General features: G+C 43.4%; 1 protein-coding gene across 1 annotated transcript in view; it reads left to right on the forward strand.

Annotated features, from left to right (window-relative positions):
• Positions 1-21,609, forward strand: part of abtb2b (ankyrin repeat and BTB (POZ) domain containing 2b) — a 131,782-nt gene extending 110,173 nt beyond the window's left edge. The window contains exons 4-17 of the mRNA XM_084168946.1: positions 5,530-5,682; positions 8,984-9,149; positions 9,408-9,497; positions 11,641-11,742; positions 12,113-12,209; positions 16,348-16,483; positions 17,661-17,926; positions 18,427-18,605; positions 19,089-19,194; positions 19,633-19,735; positions 20,022-20,103; positions 20,454-20,522; positions 20,963-21,076; positions 21,357-21,609. Of these exons, the coding sequence (XP_084025072.1) occupies positions 5,530-5,682; positions 8,984-9,149; positions 9,408-9,497; positions 11,641-11,742; positions 12,113-12,209; positions 16,348-16,483; positions 17,661-17,926; positions 18,427-18,605; positions 19,089-19,194; positions 19,633-19,735; positions 20,022-20,103; positions 20,454-20,522; positions 20,963-21,076; positions 21,357-21,596 (1,903 nt within the window). The 3' untranslated portion in view covers positions 21,597-21,609. The remainder of the gene's footprint in view (positions 1-5,529; positions 5,683-8,983; positions 9,150-9,407; positions 9,498-11,640; positions 11,743-12,112; positions 12,210-16,347; positions 16,484-17,660; positions 17,927-18,426; positions 18,606-19,088; positions 19,195-19,632; positions 19,736-20,021; positions 20,104-20,453; positions 20,523-20,962; positions 21,077-21,356) is intronic.
• Positions 21,610-21,915: the final 306 nt, after the last annotated feature.

Here is a 21,915-nt window from a genome sequence, read left to right on the forward strand (position 1 = left end):
TTGTTAAGGCCAGCCATTTCTGTCATATGATAATGGTATTTGGTCATATGATTATGGCAGGAGTTGAAGAAAGGCAGTAGAGCGAGTGAGAGAGAGAGCACCGCCCATGTTAAGGCAGGGAGAGGACGAACAGGTTATCAGATGAGAATTTTAGTTAGAAGGCGCTATCTGTTTAACTACTCACCTTTGCTGACTGTAGCCCAAGTGCTGTAACAAAACATGTATTTCCTACATTCTGATTTCATTTGGTTGTCATGGCAGGGGTCAGAGACAGGCAATAGAGAAAGCGAGAGGGAGAGCACTGTGTGCGTGGTCTGGTAGCAGGAGTGTTTACCTGTGTGCATGGTCTTCTAAAAGTCACTGGGATTACTGGATGGAAATTATCCACAGCAGACGAACAGACACACACACATACACACACACACACACACACACACACACCTTTATATCCCCCTCTCCTCTTCTGTCATGCTGTCATCACAATCTATCTGTATATATTTGCCTCTCTCTCTCTCTCTCTCTCTCTCTCTCTCTCTCTCTCTCTCTCGCTCAATTCAAAGGTATTTTAGCATGGGAAACATTGGAAACATGTTTACATTGCCATGGCAACTGAAATAGATAATAAACATAAATGAACAGTAAACATTACACTCACAAAAGTTTCTAAAGAACAGAGACCTTTCAAATGTTATATTATGGCTAGGTACGGTGTTGTAACAATGTCCAAATAGTTCAAGTACAAAAGGGAAAATAAAAAACAATGATGTTCAATGGTTGCCCTTTTCTTGTGGCAACAGGTCATACATCTTGCTGCTATGATGACACACTGTGCTATTTCACCTAATAGATATCGGACTTTATCTAAATTAGATTTTTCAAATTATTTGTTGGTCTGTGTAATCTGAGGGAAATATGTGTCTCTAATATGGTCATACATTTGGTTAGGAAGTGCGGCTCAGTTTCCACCTCATTTTGTGGGCAGTGTGCACATAGCCTGTCTTCTCTTGAGAGCCAGATCTACCTACGGTGGCCTCTCTCAATAGCAAGGCTATGCTCACTGAGTCTGTACATAGTCAAAGCTTTCCTTAATTTTGGGTCAGTCACAGTGGTCAGGTATATATCTTTTTAGGGCCAAATAGCATTCCAATTTGCACATTTATTCTGGGTAAATTATTTTCAATGTGTCAAGTAATTTTCTTTTTGTTTTCTCATGATTTGGTTGGGTCTAATTGTGTTGCTGTCCTGGGGTTCTGTGGGGTTTGTTTGTATTTGTGAACAGAGCCCCAGGACCAGTTTGCTGAGGGAACTCTTCTCTAAGTGTATCTCTCTGTAGGTGATTACTTTGGCATGGAAGGTTTGGGAATCGCTTCCTTTTAGGTGGTTTTAGAATTGAATGTCTCTTTTTTGGATTTTGATAATTAGCGGGTATCGTCTTAATTCTGCTCTGCATGCATTATTTGGTGTTTTACGTTGTACACTGAGGATGATTTTGCAGAATTCTGCATGCAGAGTCTCAATTTGGTGTTTGTCCCATTTTGTGAATTTTTGGTTGGTGAGTGGACCTCACAACCATAAAGGGGAATGGATTATATAACTGATTGAAGTATTTCTAGCCAGATCCTAATTGGGATGTTGAGTGTTATGTTCCTTTTGATGGCATAGAAGGCCCCTCTTGCCTTGTCTCTCAGATCGTTCACAGCTTTGTGGAAGTTACCTGTGGTGCTGATGTTTAGGCCGAGGTAGTTATAGTTTTTTGTTAGCTCTAGGGCAACGGTGTCTAGATGGAATTTGTATTTGTGGTCCTGGCAACTAGACCTTTTTAGGAACACCATTATTTTTGTCTTACTGAGATTCACTGTCAGGGCCCAGGTCTGACAGAATCTGTGCAGAAGATCTAGGTGATGTTGTAGATTTGGGACAGAAGCATCAGATCATCAGCAAACAGTATACATTTGACTTTAGATTCCAGTAGGGTGAGGCCGGGTGTTGCAGATGGTTCTAGTGCCCTCGCTAATTCCTTGATATATACACTACCGTTCAAAAGTTTGGGGTCACTTAGAAATGTCCTTGTTTTCGAAAGAAAAGCAATTGTTATGTCCATTAAAATAACATACAATTGATCAGAAAAACAGTGTACACATTATTAATGTTGTAAATGGCTATTTTAAAAGGCTAATTGACCCCCTTTTGCAATTATATTTTTTTAGAAAACCCTTTTGCAATTATGTTAGCACAACTGAAAACAAGCAAAATGACAAATACATTAGTGTCTAGTTTGAGTAACAGATGGCTCACAGGTCCTCAACTGGCAGCTTCATTAAATAATACCCGCAAAACACCAGTCTCAACGTCAACATTGAAAAGTCGACTCTGGGATGCTGACCTTCTAGGCAGAGTTGCAAAGAAAAAGCCATATCTCAGACTGGCCAATTAAAATAAAAGATTAAGATGGGCAAAATAACACAGACACTGGACAGAGGAAGATTGGAAAAAAGTGTTTTGGACAGACAAATCAAAGTTTGAGGTGTTCGGATCACAAAGAAGAACATTTGTGAGACGCAGACCAAATGAAAAGATGCTGGAGGAGTGCTTGATGCCATCTGTCAAGCATGGTGGAGGCAATGTGATGGTCTGGGGGTGCTTTGGTGGTGGTAAAGTGGGAGATTTGTACAGGGTAAAAGGGATCTTGAAGAAGGAAGGCTATCACTCCATTTTGCAACGCCATGCCATACCCTGTGGACGGCGCTTGATTGGAGCCAATTTCCTCCTACAACAGGACAATGACCCAAAGCACAGCTCCAAACTATGCAAGAACTATTTAGGGAAGAAGCAGCCAGCTAGTATTCTGTCTATATTGGAGTGGCCAGCACGGTCACCGGATATCAACACTATTGAGCTGTTGTGGGAGCAGCTTGACCGTATGGTACGTAAGAAGTGCCCATCAAGCCAATCCAATTTGTGGGAGGTGCTTCAGGAAGCATGGGGTGAAATCTCTTCAGATTACCTCAACAAATTGACAACTAGAATGCCAAAGGTCTGCAAGGCTGTAATTGCTGCAAATGGAGGATTATTTGACGAAAGCAAAGTTTGAAGGACACAATTATTATTTCTATTAAAAATCATTATTTCTAACCTTGTCAATGACTGTGGTTCTCTGTAGCTCAATTGGTAGAGCTTGGCGCTTGTAACGCTAGGGTAGTGGGTTCGATCCCCCGGACCACCCATACGTAAAAATGTATGCACGCATGACTAAGTCGCTTTGGATAAAAGCGTCTGCTAAATGGCATATTATACTACATTTCTACAGAAATAAATCTGTGTGTTTTTTGCCAATTTTAACTGCACACTTGTTATTTGTGTACATACATATTTTAATGTTGTTTGTTTCCCCCCCCAACACAACTTTCCATCAATTTATATAGCAGACCCTCATGCCAAGTTGAGTCAAAAGCTTTTTTGAAATCAACAAAGCATGAGAAGACTTTGCTTTTATTTTGGTTTGTTTGTTTGTCAGTTATGGTGTGCAGGGTGAATATGTGGTCTGTCATATGGTAATTTGGTAATAAGCCAATTTGATGTTGCTCAGTACATAGTTTTCACTGAGGAAATGTACAAGTCTGCTGTTAATGATAATGCGGAGGATTATTCCAAGGTTGCTGTTGACGCATATCCCACGGTAGTTATTGGGGTCAAATTTGTCTCGACTTTTGTGGATTGGGGTGATCAGTCCTTGGTTCCAAATATTAAACAAATGACTCTCTCTTTCTCTCTCTCTCTCTCTCTCTTGCTCTCTCTCTCTCTCTCGCTCTTTCTCTGTCCCTAACTCCCTTCTTCCCTCCCTCCCTCACTCACAAACACAGCAACAATATCACTACTTGTTGTAGTCTATTCTTGTCTATGTGTTTGCTGTTCTATTTAAATATAGATGGGATCACAGTGCCAGTAGTAAACAAAAGGAGTATATGCGGCAGGTAGCCTAGTGGTTAGAGGGTTTGGCCAGTAACCAAAAGGTCACTGGTTCGAAAAGCCGACAAGGACACTTAACCCTAATTAGCTCCAGGGGCGCCATGCTATTATGGCTGACCCTGTAAAACAACTCATTTTACTGCCCCTATCCGGTGTATGTGACAATAAAACATCAGTATAGGAGGAGTTGTATTGTTTTATTGTAGTCTGATTGTGTGAAGCAGCAACAGGGATAGTAATAAGTGTTTGAACACTGTCTCCCTCATCTCTATTGATTGTGTAATCACACACACTCCTGCTGTGATGTTATGCTGAGCAACGCCCTGGAGATAACACACACACACACAAACACACACACCGTCTCCGTAGTGTATATTGACTGTGGATAATGGACACCTGAACACCTGTGGTGTCATTCACGCATCTACACATCTGTGAATGAGACTGAGCGAGGCACAGCAGGCAACTCCAAGGTGCTCTCATTCACATTGTTCTCATCATTAGCACTCTTAAACTTCATTAGCATTGTTAGCATCATTAGCACTCTTAAACTTCATTAGCATTGTTAGCTAGCATTGCTACTGTCATTCGGTTGTCTTATCAACCTCTAGTGGCAGAGACAGAAAGAGGGAGAGGAGATAATGCTCCAGTGCATTCACATAGAGTGACAGGACAGGGAAGGTCTCTGATGCTGTCACCCAGGGCTGGCAGTTGAGAGGGGTTTGCTGATGAGGAAGTAGGGGGTCGGTGGGATTTTAAAGGGTTTAGGGGGAGTTGGTAGTTGCTGACAGGCCCCTAGGGCTCAGGTTTAGGGGGAGGAGGGGATGAGTGGAGGGTCGGGTGACGAAAGGGGGCGGGGATCAATGGCAACTTTGTTCTATACTGGTCTCACCCCCTTCCCCTCTTCCACCTCTATTACATGGCTAGCAGGTGGAAGATGCTCAAGGACGCGCGCACGCACACACACACACACACACACACACACACACACACACACACACAAGTGGTGTTCAGGGTCAGGAGAAGTCATCCTGCTGAACACTGGTCTTCAGATCTGAGCCAGAGATACTCTGAGCCAGAGAAACTCAAAAAGGAAAGAATAGACTATCTCTCTCTCTCTCCCTGAACTCTCCTGGGTAGCTAAATCACTTGCTACATTTAGTAAATGCATATTTAGACTGCTGAGTGGAAAGTTGGAGTTCCTCTTTCAAAACAGGATGTGTCCCAAATGGCACATTATTCCCTATATAGTGCACTACCTTTGACCAGAGTCCTATTTGTGCCATTTGGGACACAAGCCCTGTTTTACACATTTTGGACACAAGCCCTTCTTTCCTTCCTGCAACTCATATTTGGGGAAAAATACAAGATTAGGAGTGCATTATAAGGGAGCTGTATAATAACAAGCGTCCCAAATTGCACCATATCACTGAGCACTATGGGCCCTGGTCAAAAGTACTACACTAAATAGGGAATTGGGAATTTTGGATGCAAACCTTCTCTCGCCATAGCCCCTTTATGGGGTGTGAATTTTTCTGTAACCACATTCTGTGTCTTCTATAGGCCCTTCCTGCTATTGCCGCCCCTGATGGAGTGGATGCGCGTGGCCATTGTGCACGCTGAGCACCGCCGCAGCCTATTGGTGGACAGCGATGATGTCAGACAGACCGCCAGACAGCTCCTTCCAGGCCTGGACTGTGAACCCAGACAACTGACGTAAGAGAGAGAGCACACACACACAGTGAAATACATAGTAGAGATGCAGGTAGATCACTCTCTGACGTGTCCAAAAAGAGTGCTCTTTGAAACACACTCCTACATCCAGGGCTCGAATTGAGTGGGTGCGCGGGGGTAGGCCGTACCCCTTGTTAGAAAAAGGCAAAAAGCGTACCACTTGTCAGCTTAAGATATTTGTCATTTTTTACATATAACAAATCTCTGAAATCCTTAGCAGAGGCACTCCGGAAACAAAAACGACAGCCGGGTCTGATGGAAAGAAGGAGAGGAGGGAGGGAGAAAAGGGGGAATTGTGGCACAGTAGCCAATCAACATACACCTTGCTATGGGCGCTGCACACATACACACGCACCGCACTCATAGTTTGAGCAGAATATCATCGGTCGGGCAGCAAGAGTGCGCAGCTAAAACAACTGGTTGTCCCGTGGAGCAGCTCACAGGCGAACGACAGCGGTAGGGTAGTTAAATTGAACTAGTTTCTCATAATTCATGAAATCAGTGATTTGTATTTCCTGCAACTTTCTGAAGAAGTAAGGCCTGTTTGTGTGCGCCCGTGTGTGTTGTGTAGCCAGTTAGCATGCCGGAACAGTCATTTCTAAGACATTCCCCAAAAACCTTCCAAATAAGATTTTTACTCCAAAGTAGGCCTAACTGGCACAATGATATCATGATGATTTGTAGCCTATCAATGGGGTGGTAATTGGTTTTTGCAAACTCTGCCATCATATGTACACTATTGTACAGTACAGAAACACAGCTAGCCAAACAAATGGCCTCTTGCTGCTGCACAATTGAATTAAAGGGCAGATATACCCTCCCAAAAACGTTTTGGGGGGATTTTTCCCAGACCTCAAAAGTGGTCGCCTGATGTGGTTTAAAGTACCACAAGAGCGGAAATTCACTTTCTTTCAACTGAAAGACGATGCACAGAGCTTACCCATGATGTTGGACAATGGTTGAAGTCAATAAGTCATCGTTTTAGTCAGAGTATGATATATACTGAACAAAAATATAAAAGCAACATGCAACAATTTCAAAGATTTTACTGAGTTACAGTTCATATAAGGAAATCAGTCAATTGAAATAAATTCATTAGGCCCTAATCTCTGGATTTCACATGACTGGGCAGGGGTGCAGCCATGGGTGGGCCTTGGAGGACATAGGCCCACCCACTTGGCAGCCAGGCCCACCCACTGGGAAGCCAGTCCCAGCCAATCAGAATGAGTTTTTCCCCACAAAAGGGCTTTATTACAGACATAAATACTCCTCAGCACGGTGAAGAGGCTGGATGTGGAGGTCCTGGGCTGGCGGGGTTACGTGTGGTCTGCAGTTGAGAAGCCGGTTGGACTTAATGCCAAATTCTCTAAAATGACGTTGGAGGCGGCTTATGGTAGACAAATTAACATTAAATTATCTGGCAACAGCTCTGGTGGACATTCCTGCAGTCAGCATGCCAATTGCACGCTCTCTCAAAACTTGTGACATCTGTGACAAAACTGCACATTTTAAAGTGGCCTTTTATTGTCCCCAGCACAAGGTGCACCTGTCCAATGATCATGGTGTTTAATCAGCTTCTTGATATGCCACACCTGTCAGGTGAATGGATTATCTTGGCATAGGAGAAATGCTCACTAACAGGGATGTAAACAAATTTGTACGCAAAATGTGAGAGGAATAAGACTTTTGTGCATATGGAACATTTCTGGGATATTTTATCTCAGCTCATGAAACATGGGATCAACACTTTACATGTTGTGTTTATATATTTGTTCAGTGTATTTGGGCTTGAAGGGGGAAATCCGAAGTGGGGACTTCGGATTTTTAAAATGTCAATGCCTTGTGTTTCCCCTCTATGACGTGCTAATACTTTGTAGTCTACGTTTATTTTAAGGGCTGGGTTTTATTTGAATGTTATCACCCACCAGCATGTTTATTAATCAGAAACACCTGCAAAGTTCTTCCTCTTCGCGAGTCACGACTGAGCCAAACAGATTTTCGCCGTAGCCTACACTTGGCCACCTGAACCATAGAGCAAATTAAAATTGGGAGTGCAAACTTACGTGTATGACTCCACATTTTTACCAGAAAATTTAATTTGTCAATTTTCACTTATTCTTGAGCTAGTCATTATTTAAAAATATAATTTTATATATATATATATATATATATATATATATATATATATATATATATATATATAAATACACAGTACCAGTCAAAAGGTTGGACACACCTACTCATTCAAGGGTTTTTCTTTATTTTTACTGTTTTCTACATTGTAGAATAATAGTGAAGACATCAAAACTATGAAATAAGACATATGGAATCATGTAGTAACCAAAAAAGTGTTAAACAAATCAAAGTATATTTTATATTTGAGATTCTTCAACGTAGCCACCCTTTGCCTTGATGACAGCTTTGCACACTCTTGGCATTCTCTCAACCAGCTTCAGCTGGAATGCTTTTCCAACAGTCTTGAAAGAGTTCCCACATATGCTGAGCACTTGTTGGCTGCTGTTCCTTCACTCTGCAGTCCAACTCATCCCAAACCATCTCAATTGGGTTGAGGTCGGGTGATTGTGGAGGCCAGGTCATCTGATGCAGCACTCCATCACTCTCCTTCTTGGTCAAATACCCCTTACATAGCCTGGAGGTGTGTTGGGTCGTTGTCCTGTTGAAAAACAAATGAAAGTCCCACTAAGCCCAAACCAGATGGGATGGCGTATCGCTGCAGAATGAAAAAGATTACATGGACAGTGGGGACCTGATCCTACAGTAGATCAGCTGATGGAGGAGAGGCTTGAATATATGTCTCTCACTTATATTTTGCTCCTGTCAAATTAGCTAGTTAAATCGTCAACACATTACTTCATCAGTCATCAAAACGTAACTTCTGTCCCCTTTCAAAGGTCTCAGCCTAGTTAGATTTACACCATATGTCTACTCTAGACATCGTCCTACTCGAAGAAACATTGTTAAAGTATGAAACTGCTCCACCCATTACATTATGTGGTTGATGAACTCTGACTAACCTAACGCTAACCTCTTTCTCCTCAATTTGTCTCTCTTCTTCTTCTTCTTCTTCTTCTTCTTCTTCTTCTTCTTCTTCTTCTTCTTCTTCTTCTTCTTCTTCTTCTTCTTCTTCTTCTTCTTCTTCTTCTTCTTCTTCTTCTTCTTCTTCTTCTTCTTCTTCTTCTTCTTCTTCTTCTTCTTCTTCTTCTTCTTCTTCTTCTTCTTCTTCTTCTTCTTCTTCTTCTTCTTCTCCCTGTTTCTCCCCAAGGCCTGAGTGTTGTTTTAGTTCGTTCAGGCGTCTGGACTCCAAGGCAGCCACTGATAAGTTTCACTTGGACCTGGGCTTCCGCATGCTCAACTGTGGACGCACCGACCTGATTGGCCAGGCCATCGACCTACTGGGGCCTGACGGGGTAAACAGCATGGACGACCAGGTATTGAGAGAGAGAGAGTGAGAGGGGTGAGCAGGGTGTGTGTGAGTTGGGATCGGGGGGTGCTGTGTGCGTGTGTGTGTGTGTTTGTGGGTTTATAGTGCTGAATGGAGGTGTGTGGGTGTGTGCATTTTGTGTGAACTCAACTGCTGAGTTGAGGTCTAACGTGCTGTAGTTGGTAGATCATATTCTAAACAAAGCATTACATCGTCTCTTTCTCTCTCCCTCTGTCTCTCACTCACTCTCTCTCTCTCTCTGCAGGGTATGACCCCTCTGATGTATGCGTGCTCAGCGGGAGACGAAGCTCTGGTCCAGATGTTGATTGACGCCGGGGCCAACCTAGACGTGGCGGTAAGGCTTTTTTTCCCTGCTCTGATTGGTTACTCTAGAGCAGCGTTTCCGTTAGCCGGTAAATGCCAGCTTTAGGCTGATAAAAAATATTATAAGACGATAAATAAAAATGTTGCTGTGTGTATTTCTATTTTTACTGACGCAAAAGACGTGAGGTCCTCAGAAAGGACTTCAGCTAAGTGTACCCCAACTGGGCAAAATTGGAGAAGATTGAATTGATTATCCCCGTTTCCAGTGTGCCCACCGAGAGATAATTATTTCTCCAAAACAGAGTAAAGACGGCCTCAAGATCACGACTTCTTGAGGACAAAGTAACGAGGCAGTGTATTGTGTGCAATTGGTGCTTATTCAGTAGCACTTATAAATGAAACATCTTTGCCAACTAGTCACATCGGAGAGTTACAATGTTGAAATCACTACGCAGCCAACTGCCTGTAGTAGGGAACATAGTTGTTATCAATAAACCACGTATATCACACATGACACGAGTCGTGACCCCATGATAGTTCGAATTACAATAAACATAACATTTGTTAACATTATCCAGCAGAACTGTAAAAAGAGTGAGATATAATTTGAGCTTTAGAAACAAGTGATTTCATAAATTTATGGCGTTGGCCTCGTTTCACAGGAGCATAGTAAAATAAGCTTTCTCTCAATGAACCAGCCTTAACGAATTTAGTTTATTTACATATCGAATTTGATCGTCCAACATCAGTTTTATAATTTCTTCATTTTGTGGCAGCCTAGGGCAGTGTTTCTTTATCCTGGTCCTGGGGACCTAAGGGGTTGCATATTTAAGTTTTTTCCCTAGCATTACATACATTAAACTAAATTAGAGACGCCTAGATTGTATTTGAAAACAGCTGTGTTTTGTTATTTATTAATTTAAATATATTTTGAAGTTATTTGTAGGCGACTTGTTCTTCTAGGGTAAATGTTTTTTTCCTCCATTAAAAAAAAGAAGATATTAATTTAAGATTTATTGCCAGGATGGGCTCCCGAGTGGCGCAACGGTCTAAGGCACTGCAGCTCAGTGCTTGAGGCGTCATTACAGACCCCCTGGTTCGATTCCAGGGCGGCGCACAATTGGCCCAGCGTCGTCCAGGTTTGGCCGGTGTAGGCCGTCATTGTAAATAAGAATTTGTTCTTATCTGACTTGCCTAGTTAAATAAAGGTAAAATAAATGAAGACGCAATGACCAATGTTTCGTTTTTCAATAAAACCTGTCATGTTGGTATAAGAACATTTGTTTTACTTTTTTTAATTACAACTTTACAGGATAATTTATATTCTGTTAGGATGAATTACAATAATCGAAATGTGATTTTGAGCACCATGAGTGGACGCACTAATGCGTTACGCACCCAATGCATATGGATGTCCAGTAAATTTCTCAAATGCCATTCACGTTGTATGGCGGCAAATTTCCGGAAACCCTGCTCTAGAGACACATGTATTCTATTTGGTCTCCAACCCTGGTTCTGAAGAGCTACAGTATATATTTATTTTCCAGCACTGCACTTAAGCACAGCACTAAAGCTTGAAGATAAATATAGTGTAGAAAATCATTGTACCATCTAAACCGCTGTGAAATATATTTTCCATAACCAGAAATATTGCATTTTCAGCTGTTTTAAGCTGGTGTACTAAACCGGAAGTAAAAGACGCAAAAACTAAACTTAAGAACTGGAAGCATAGAAATAGCGCACATAGAACCGATGTACCGCTTCTTAGACTTGCTTTCAATGACAATGACAGATCTATAACTCATATTTCTATGTGAATTTGGTAGGGTCGCTCAAAAAGTTACATATTGCAGCTTTAAGTTTATGACTGTTTTATTTGTCGTTCATGCACTCACACTTTTCTTACTAGCACTGATTTTATAGCGGCTGATAACGGCTATTTGATATGTGGTTGTTTTATGTACCTCAGTAGAATGTACTGATTGTAAGTCACTCTGAATAGGACTGTAAGACTAAGGGCTCGATTCAATCTGTATCGCTGAAGGTCAATCGTGCTACAACTTAGATCTTCAGCGCTATATATTGAATCGAGCCCTAAGTGAACAATGAATTACAGTAAACATCTATCATGACATTGATACCTAACCTCTTCTCCCTCTGTCTCTTCTGCCCAGGTGCCTGCCTGTTCTTCCAAGCAACCCTCTGTCCACCCAGACAGTCGCCACTGGGCGGCTCTTACCTTCGCTGTGCTGCACGGACACATCTCTGTGGTACAGGTAGGAATGACTGAAAAGACACCTTATGTAGTTCCAGATGAGGAAAGGGGAAAACCTAAATTAATTTAACTTCAAAGGCAAGGATTCAATCCAATGCAGATGAACAAATATTTTTGCGTCATATCCGTGGTATATTGTCTGACATACACACGGCTGAAATGCTGTTTCAGCCAATCAGCACCCAAACTACCAGTTTATAATCTGAATTTTGTAGCATCTCGGCCTATGTCTTTTTTTCACAGAAACACGTATCATCCCTTTGCAGTGGTTTGCTTCACCTTCTTCCACCTCAACAGACAGGGTGTATACTGTAGCAGATGTTGTGCCTAACCCTTACCCTGTGTGTGTGTGTGTGTGTGTGTGTTGGCAGCTCCTGTTGGATGCAGGGGCTAACGTGGAGGGGGCAGCCATCCGAAATGGACAGGAGAGCACAGCAGACACCCCTCTCCAGCTCGCATCTGCAGCAGGTGGGCACCACACGGGCACGGGTGGGCACAGCCACATGGCATACACATACACACACACACACACACACACACACACACACACACACACACACACACACAAACCACAATATAGAACTAACTCAACACTCACACATACACTCTTACACACAACCACCCATTAAAAAGTGTGTGATGGAAATATACAGTACCAGTCAAAAGTTTGGACACACCTACTCATTCCAAGGTTGTTCTTTATTTTTACTATTTTCTACATTGTAGAATAATAGTGAAGACATCAAAACTATGAAATAACACATATGGAATCATGTAGTAACCAAAAAAGTGTTAAACAAATAAACAAAATAATGGCGCCAGAGGAGATACACTGCCCCTAATCAATTATTATGTGTGTTTTTTTGCGTTATTTGTAATTTATTCTGTAAATAATGTTTCTGGCACCGTCTCTTATGACCAAAAAGAGCTTCTGAATGTCAGGACAGCGATTACTCACCTCGTACTGGACGAGATTTTTTCTTCAACGAGTCGGACGCGAAGGATATTATACAGACACCCGACAAGGCCCAAATCCCTGTCATTCGCATGAGAAAGAGACGGAGATATCGTGGACGTAGGTCGGGGTGCCTTGTAAGGATCCGACGGCGAGCGAGTAAACTGCCTCTTCCATCAATCCTATTAACAAACGTACAATCATTGGAAAACAAAATAGACAACCTATGATCACAGATACCCTACCAACGGGACATTAAAAACTGTAATATCTTATGTTTCACCGAGTCGTGGCTGAACGACGACATGGATAACATACAGCTGGCGGGATATACGCTACATCGGCAGGATAGAATGGCTGACATTGATACCAGGCGGTGTCAGAGGAAGGCCCTAAAAATTGTCAAAGACTCCAGCCACCCTAGTCATAGACTGTTTTCTCTGCTACCGCACTACAAGCTGTACCGGAGCGCCAAGTCTAGGTCCAAAAGGCTTCTTAACAGCATCTACCCCCAAGCCATAAGACTCCTGAACAGCTAATCATGGCTACCCAGACTATTTGCATTGTCCCCCCACCCCCTCTTTTACACTGCTGCTACTCTCTGTTTATTATCGATGCATAGTCACTTGAACTCTACCCACATGTACATATAACCTCAATTACCTCGACTAACCTGTGCCCCCGCACATTGACTCTGTACCGGTATCCCCTGTATGTAGCCTCCCTGCTGTTATATTATTTAACTGTTGCTCTTTATTTTTATATAATTTTTATTATTTACATATCTATTTTTTACTTATCCCTTATTTTTCTTAAAAACTGGATTGTTGGTTAAGGACTTGTAAGTAAGCATTTCACTGTAAGGTCTACACATGTTGGATTCGGCGCATGTGGCAAATAACATTTGATTTGATTTGAAAATATTTGAGATTCTTCAAAGTAGCCACCCTTTGCCACAGCTTTGCACACTCTTGGCATTCTCTCAACCAGCTTCATGAGGAATGCTTTTCCAACAGTCTTGAAGGAGTTCCCACATATGCTGAGCACTTGTTGGCTGCTTTTCCTTCACTCTGTGGTCCCACTCATCCCAAACCATCTCAATTGGGTTGAGGTCCGGTGATTGTAGAGGCCAGGTCATCTGATGCAGCACTCCATCACACTCCTTCTTGGTCAAATAGCCCTTACACAGCCTGGAGGTGTGTTTGGTCATTGTCCTGTTGAAAAACAAATGATTGTCCCACAAAGCGCAAACCAGATGGGATGGCTTAGCGCCGCAGAATGCTGTGGTAGCCATGCTGGTTAAGTGTGCTTTAAATTCTAAATCAATCACTGACAGTGTCACCAGCAAAGCACCCCCACACCATCACACCTCCTCCTACATGCTTCACGGTGGGAACCACACATGCAGAGATCATCCGTTCACCTACTCTGCGTCTCACAAAGACACGGCGGTTGGAACCAAAAATCTCAAATTTGGACTCATCAGACCAAAGGACAGATTTCCACAGGTCTAATGTCCATTGCTCGTGTTTCTTGGCCCAAGCAAGTCTCTTCTTATTATTGGTGTCCTTTAGTAGTGGTTTCTTTGCAGCAATTCGACCATGAAGGCCTGATTTACGCAGTCTCCTCTGAACAGTTGATGTTGAGATGTGTCTGTTACTTGAACTCTGTGAAGCATTTATTTGGGCTGCAATTTCTGAGGTGCAGTTAACTCTAGTTAACTTATCGTCTGCAGCAGAGGTAACTCTGGGTCTTCCTTTCATGAGAGCCAGTTTCATCATAGTGCTTGATGGTTTTTGCGACTGCACTTGAAGAAACTTTCAAAGTACCTGAAATTTTCTGGATTGACCTTCATGTCTTAAAGTAAGGATGGACTGTCATTTTTCTTTGCTTATTTGAGCGGTTCTTGACATAATATGGACTTGGTATTTTACCAAATAGGGCTATCTTCTGTATACAAGAACGTATTAAGAAGGAAAGAAATTCCACAAATTAACTTTTAACAAGGCACACCTGTAATTGAAATGGATTCCAGGTGACTACCTCATGAAGCTGGTTGAGAGAATGCCAAGAATGCAAAGCTGTCATCAAGGCAAAGGGCGGCAACTTTGAAGAACCTCAAATATAGAATATGTTTTGATTTCTTTAACACTTTTTTGGTTACTACATGATTCCATATGTGTTATTTCATAGTTTTGATGTCTTCACTATTATTCTACAATGTAGAAAATTTGTAAAAATAAAGAAAAACCCTTGGATGAGTAGGTGTGTCTAAACCTTTTGCTGGTACTGTATGTCAGACCTGAGAGGTATACTACGATGGAGGCTAAATCTACACAGTGTTTTTTTTATAGCTAGCCAGCTTCAGTTAGCTTCACATTCCAGCTTAGGCTTCATCAATGTTACAAAGATGGATATGGATCGTGCACCCGCCACTTATTCCAGCATGCTCGAGTTGGGCTTGTAACTGCGCGTTCATGTCACACGTGGCTAGTCGAACGCCAAACTCTTCATTGAGACGATGCTGAAACATCAATCCATGGGCGAGACAGTGCCACATTTTTATTTGTGCTGAAATCAAAATGAAAGAAGTTATCTTACAAATTCAGCGCAGGCTATGGTGTGAAATAGGGCGTCTTACTTTTATTACGTATCGTTAATGCCATCTTTGTTGTGCTTATAAATGCACAAACACCTCTTTTCCCACTCCTATCGATAAAATAATTGTATGAAGTCAGACAAGTTTTACTGTGCCAAAGTTTCAAATGCATTCTGTCATTACTAAATGTGTAATGTGATAGGTATTTTAACATTACTATTTTTAACACAAAAAACAACCACATTTGATTAATAAAATATTGAATCTGTCATCTTCCTCAAACTGCATTCAAATGAAGGGTATGATGACACCATCTTTGCGAGAGGGAGGGAATCAGATTTCATTGGTCCTCAACTCATGGCTCAGACACTTCATTCAGGATAAATGGAGTTAGCCCTGAGTTAGCCTGTTCTGAAGGATTAGTTTCCTTGCTAAAAGGTGAACCACTTTCATGTCACTAGTTATCCTGAGTTGAACTCAGAGTTGACAAAAGTTACCTCGCTAACTCCTCAAACCTCAGTCGTAGAATAGGGCTCTGCTCAGTACAGTAACTCAGTACAGCAACAGAAGTTCACCTGGCTCTGACTTACTGAGGTCAGTTACTAGTGCCAGGGAGGAATATGAGGGAAGGAGGAGGGATAGTGAGGAATGAATTAATAAGGGATGGAAGGAATTAGGTAGGGAGGGAATGAGTGTTTAGGAGTGAATTAACACACTGTTTGTCGTTAGGTGTGTGTGTCTGTGGGTGTTTAGAAGCCTCTGGGCCACACATTCCTGTGTTACATATCTAAGAAGCCACACAGCTATCTGAGAAGCTGCAGAGAGAGGGACACACACAAACCACACACAGCTTTTGACAGTCTGTAGGCTCCCAACAAGTATGTGCGTTTGCGTTTATGTTTGTGTGCACAAGCTAGTCTGTAAGTCATATATTATAAGTGTGATATTTCATCATCCCTGATTCTAATTCAAAAGTGTGTCACTGTGTTTGTCAGATCAGAGTTGCAAAAGTCTGTTTTGCGGTATTAACCCTTTGATTTCCTTGTCTCCAGGGAACTATGAGATGGTGAGCCTGCTCCTCACCAGGGGGGCTGATCCTCTATCCAAGACCCATGATGGCAACGCTTTGACGTCATCACTCTATGAGGACATGAACTGCTTCAGTCACGCCGCCGCGCACGGACACAGGTACGAGGAGTACCGTCTGAAGAACACACACTTACACCCTTTTCACACTATTCTGCCAACCCAACCAAACTATGCTGGCTCAGATATGTTCTTTTCACAGCAACTATGGTGAATGCGTAACCAGGCAAGCTCAGTACTGCTTTACGGCTTGGTTTGGCTCGGCTTGGTTTGGCTCAGTAGTGTAAAAAGCCATTGTTTGAATAAGTGAAAGCGACACTCTAAGTAAGGGTAGGAAGGAAACACTTGAGAGTAGTCGGACGTAGCCTATGTTAACCATACTAGCCCTGTTATTTGTCATATACTTGACTTACTACCCCTGGCATATGGGATAAGGGGGTTAGAGGCAAAGGAAGGGTGTGTGTGTGTGTGTGTGTGTGTGTGTGTGTAATGGGGTGTAGGGGTGGGATCAGGGGCTTCATTCCATTCATAGCCCATCTGTCAGAAACCAACTGTTGAAGAGTGTAGAGCGCTCCACCTGTTCACTGTGAGTGTGTGTTAGGGTATCAGGATGTAGACTCAACGCATGGATGCCTGTATAAGTGTGACAGATTATGTCATTTAAGAGAAGCTATATCACTGCATTTCATGTTACTTTGAGTGGAAAATGTGGCCATGTGTAGGGGGTTCCATGAATGTAGTTATGTGTGCATATAGCTTTTGCCCAAGTAAACCTTAGACAACCTCCACTTAGTGACTCACTCTCTTTCTCTCTCCCTCGCCCTCCCGCTCATCTTCCCTCCCTCCCTCCCTCCCTCCCTCCCTCCCTCCCTCCCTCCCTCCCTCCGTCCGTCCGTCCGTCCGTCCCTCCCTCCCTCCCTCCCTCCCTCCCTCCCTCCCTCCCTCCCTCCCTCCCTCCCTCCCTCCCTCCCTCCCTCCCTCCCTCCCTCACTCACTCACTCACTCACTCACTCACTCACTCACTCACTCACTCACTCACTCACTCACTCACTCACTCCGTCCCTCCCTCCCTCCGTCCCTCTCGCCGTCCCTCTCGCCATCCCTCTCTCCCTCCCTCCGTCCCTCCCTCCCGCCGTCCCTCTCGCCGTCCCTCTCGCCGTCCCTCTCTCCCTCCCTCTGTCCCTCTCTCCGTCCCGCTCATCTTCCCTCCCTCCGTCCCTCTCTCCCTTTCTCGCGCTCCTTCCTTCCCTTCCTTCCCTCCCCCCTCTTTCTCCTACAGGAACGTGTTGCGCAAACTGCTCACCCAGCCCCAGCAGGTCAAAGAGGACGTCCTCTCCCTCGAGGAGATCCTAGCTGAAGGGGTGGAAGGGGAGGACGCCTGCCCTCTCCCCTCTCTCCCCGGCCTGCTTCCTCCATCCCCTGGGTACCCGTCTGATGGGGGCATCCCCCGGCTGTGCAAGGCCAGGATGAAGGCCCTCCAGGAGGCTAGCTACTACAGCGCTGAGCACGGCTACCTGGATGTCACCATGGAGCTACGGGCACTGGGTAAGTAGAGAATGGGACCACAGATAGAAAATGTGTAAAACGCCTCAAAATGGTGAGATGAAATAGGCTGTGTTAAGCAGCAGTTCATCAATCAATCCAAATAGTCACGTTATGGATGGAAATCTCATAACACTCTATAAAACTGAAGCGTTACAGATTCCGCTATATACATTTTAAGGTCATTTCCGATTGAGCTGACATAAGCAGCGTTTACCGTGAATGCGGTCTCCGCTAAAACATTTTAATCACGCTGTAAAGCTGAATTTCCGCGATGCGGATTGAATAGAGCCCTTAGATGCTGGGCAAATGAATATACTGTATACGAAAAAGACTAAGAGGCACCTATTATGCATTTTTTTATAGTTTTCCCATTCGCATTGGATCTTGGTCAAGTCAGACAGGATCATAGTGTGCTGGCTGGCCTTTTTGTTCTTTTTACAAGATGGATGGAAATGCCCTTTCTACTCATTCTATCAACATATGTCATGTGACTTGTCCAGGTGTCCCATGGAAGCTGCACGTGTGGCTGGAGTCTCTGCGGGTGGCCCAGCAGCAGTCTAGGGCCTCGGTCACTCTGTCCCTCCTTCGAGAGTTCACTTCCATCAGGGAGGAAGACTACTGCCAGGAGCTAGTCTCTCTGGGCCTACCCCTCATGTTCACCATCCTACGAACCACCAAGGTAGGGCCACCTTACTTCACTTTGTCAACTTTATGTCACTCTCAGACTTGGGTTCAAATACTTTATCTGTGCTTGATTGAGCTGGTCTGGCTTAATGGACCAATAGAATAGTCCCAAAACTGCAAACTCTGCCCATCTGTTACTCCAGGCAGACTAGAGCAAAGACTCAAAGTAATTGAAAGATTTCGAATAGTATTTGAATCCGGGTCTGGTCACTGTGCTTATTTCATTTACTCTCTACTCTCTAGCCTGGTCCCAAATCTGTTTGCTCTGGTGGCATCAATGTGCTTTCACATGCCTCTTGATGTACTTGAGTCAGATTTCATAGTAAAGACAAAGTGAACAAACAAACGAATGAGCGAACAACTCAACAAGGAAATAATGAAAGAAATGAACAAGCAAATAAATAAATAAATAACGGTACTGTAATACATTGCGTAGGCTATTGGATCTAGTCTAACCAGTTTCCTCTCTCCCTCTCAGAACGATGCCATCATCCAGCAGCTTGCAGCCATCTTTAGCCACTGCTTCGGCCCGGCTCCACCACCGGCCATTCCGGAGATGAAGGCCACCCTCTCAGCGCAGCTGGGTAATGGAGTTCTCCTTTTTAATTATGTTTGTGCAAACAGACGTTACTATGGAGTGATATTAGCGCCACCAGACATTGAAACTAAATGTAATCATTTCGAATTTGTATTAAGAAAGATATTTTTAAGCAGCTCTTTGTATACTGTTTTAAATGTTTTTATCTAACTGGGACTACAGTTGAAAACTAGTTAGCTGGCTAACTCTGGCCCATTTACAGAAATGTTGACCGATGCATTGTTCCTGTCAAATAGATGTAATAAATTAACAAAAATGTAATGTAATGTTATGAAATGTGTATAAGAATTATCTTATTGTGCAAGCAAACATAAGCCAAACCGGCCAACGACTCCTCTGTTAGTTTTTCATTGTTTTAGTTTTCTATTTGCAAGAGAGTGGATAACAGTAAGCTGAAATGAACGTTTCTTTCCTGATCCTCCAGACCCTCATTTTCTGAATAACACGGAGATGTCAGACGTGACGTTTTTGGTGGAGGGGAAACCTTTCTACGCCCACAAAGTCCTACTGATCACTGCTTCAGACAGGTGAGACGAGAAAAGGGGGAGGGAATGGGGGAGAATGGGGGAGGAAAGGTAAGATGGGGTTAGTAGAAGGGTGAGAGGGGTGGGGAAAGGGGTAGAGGTGATGTTCGTGTGGATAATGTTTATGTTGGAAGGGTAGGGGAGAAGAGAGAGGGGAGTATATTGGTTATAACTGGTGAGAGGAGGGATTACGGAAAGGTTTTTGAATATGTATTTGCGAAAGAATTACAACCATGGAGTTTGTATTGAAGACCATTGTCTAACCTGAACTTTTCTCTGTGGTACGCAGGTTCAAGTCTCTGCTGGCTTCATCAGGCCCAGACGGAACTAAAGATATTGAGATCAGTGACGTCAAGTACAACGTCTTCCAGGTAACTGAATCAGATGCTGAGCTCTCAACCTGAATCTTAGTTCTCACTGTTGAGTATCATGTAGATATTTGTTATGTGTGTCTACATAGCCCCATGTTGACTAGAGAATCCCAGAATTTATGTAATTAGCTTGGCGGGACATTAGACTCCAAAACCATTTTAGGTACCATGTCCTTTTACTCCAAGCTGTTTCCTCATAGGCAATAAAACAGTTTCTCTATATGTGTTTCCTATCCTTGTTAGCTTTAACCAATGATCTAAAATCATCTTGGAATTTACCAGAGTATGACCAAAGAGTTGATGGAATATTGTATGATGGTAGATCTGACATTTCTTTGACCTCTGTCCAGATGATGATGTCATACCTGTACTGCGGAGGGACAGAGTCACTGAAGACCAACGTGTCTGACTTGTTGGAGGTGAGGATTCAGCCATTTTGTTTCTGAAATGCTCATAGAAAGACGGACTCCTTCCCAATTATGGATCCTCTCCACGCCTCCTCTCATTCATTGCACTGATCTGAAAACACTGATCAGGTTAAAAGCCTGTCAAGTATTTTCCAATCAGTGCAGATGAAGGCGAGTAGATGAGGAGAGATTTGTAAGACATTGAAATAGAGCCATACTGTATGTCATTCAGAGGTCCTTGTACTAAATCTATAACCAAGTTCACCATAGCAGTCAATCACTCCCTCACTGTAATGATGTTGTTTTTTCTTGTTCACATATTCATACTGAAATCACATAATTTGCTTGATTTGTTGGGCAAAAAAGGCTTTGACTGGATCGCAGCCCTGAGAACTGTATTAATAATGATCTAATCATCTGCTGTATCTTGTTATATGGTTGGTGTTCTCCAGCTGCTTTCAGCAGCCAGCGTCTTTCAGTTGGGGGCTCTACAGAGACACTGTGAGATCATCTGCTCCCAGAGCATCGATCTCGAAAATGCTGTCAGCATCTACAGGACGGCCAAGGTGAGGCCCTAGAAATAGACTCTCTCTGTGTATTCTGGATCTCCGTTGTTTGTTGGATACCGTCATGTATTCAGAGTCTCAGTTTACAAATTTCACCCAAATGTCACCCTACACACTTCTTATTCTGAAAAGTGAAAGAATACCTGTGACTGGAGTCTACCTGGTAGTCGTTTTTTAAACAGTACCATGGGGAAAAGAGCTACTGCGTAAATACTGCAATATGGTTTTGGAGCGAATTGAGCCTTAAGTGTGTGTGTGTGTCTCTCTCTGTCCACCCCAGGCCCACGGTGCGTCAGTGCTGAGTTCGTTCTGTGAGGGCTTCTTCCTGCAGCACATGGCAGGGCTCCTGGAGAGAGAGGCCTTCCGGTCCCTGCTCCTGGGGCCCCTGGGGGTCCGCTGGGTGACGGAGATGGGCTCAGGGCCCAAGACGGGGCCTCCCAGGGGAGACTCGCCACTGGAGGAACTCGAGACCACCCTGGCTCGCCGGCTACGCTCTCTCTACATCACCTCCCGTGTCTGACAAGGAAAGGAGAAGGAGGGAATGCAGAGGAGGAGCGGAGGAGAAGAAAAGGAGGAAGAGAGTGTGCAATTGGTGCACACTCTCTTCCTCCTGGGAGGAGGACATCTCAAGTGTCCGAGGATGTCATGAGTGCCCTTAGATACAGATTTAGGATCAGATTGCCATCCTGTGATCTTAACCTGAACCATTAGAGTGGAAAACCACTGAAACTGACCTTAGCTCAGCATCTAAGGGCATCTTCATCCTTAGTCATTATTTCTCGAAGGAGGGTAAGAGGAGGAGGAAAGAGGTAAGGCTGGACAGAGAGTGGGTGTGATGG

Source organism: Coregonus lavaretus (genome assembly GCF_964263955.1).
Source record: "Coregonus lavaretus genome assembly, chromosome: 9".
Lineage (NCBI taxonomy): Eukaryota > Metazoa > Chordata > Actinopteri > Salmoniformes > Salmonidae > Coregonus > Coregonus lavaretus.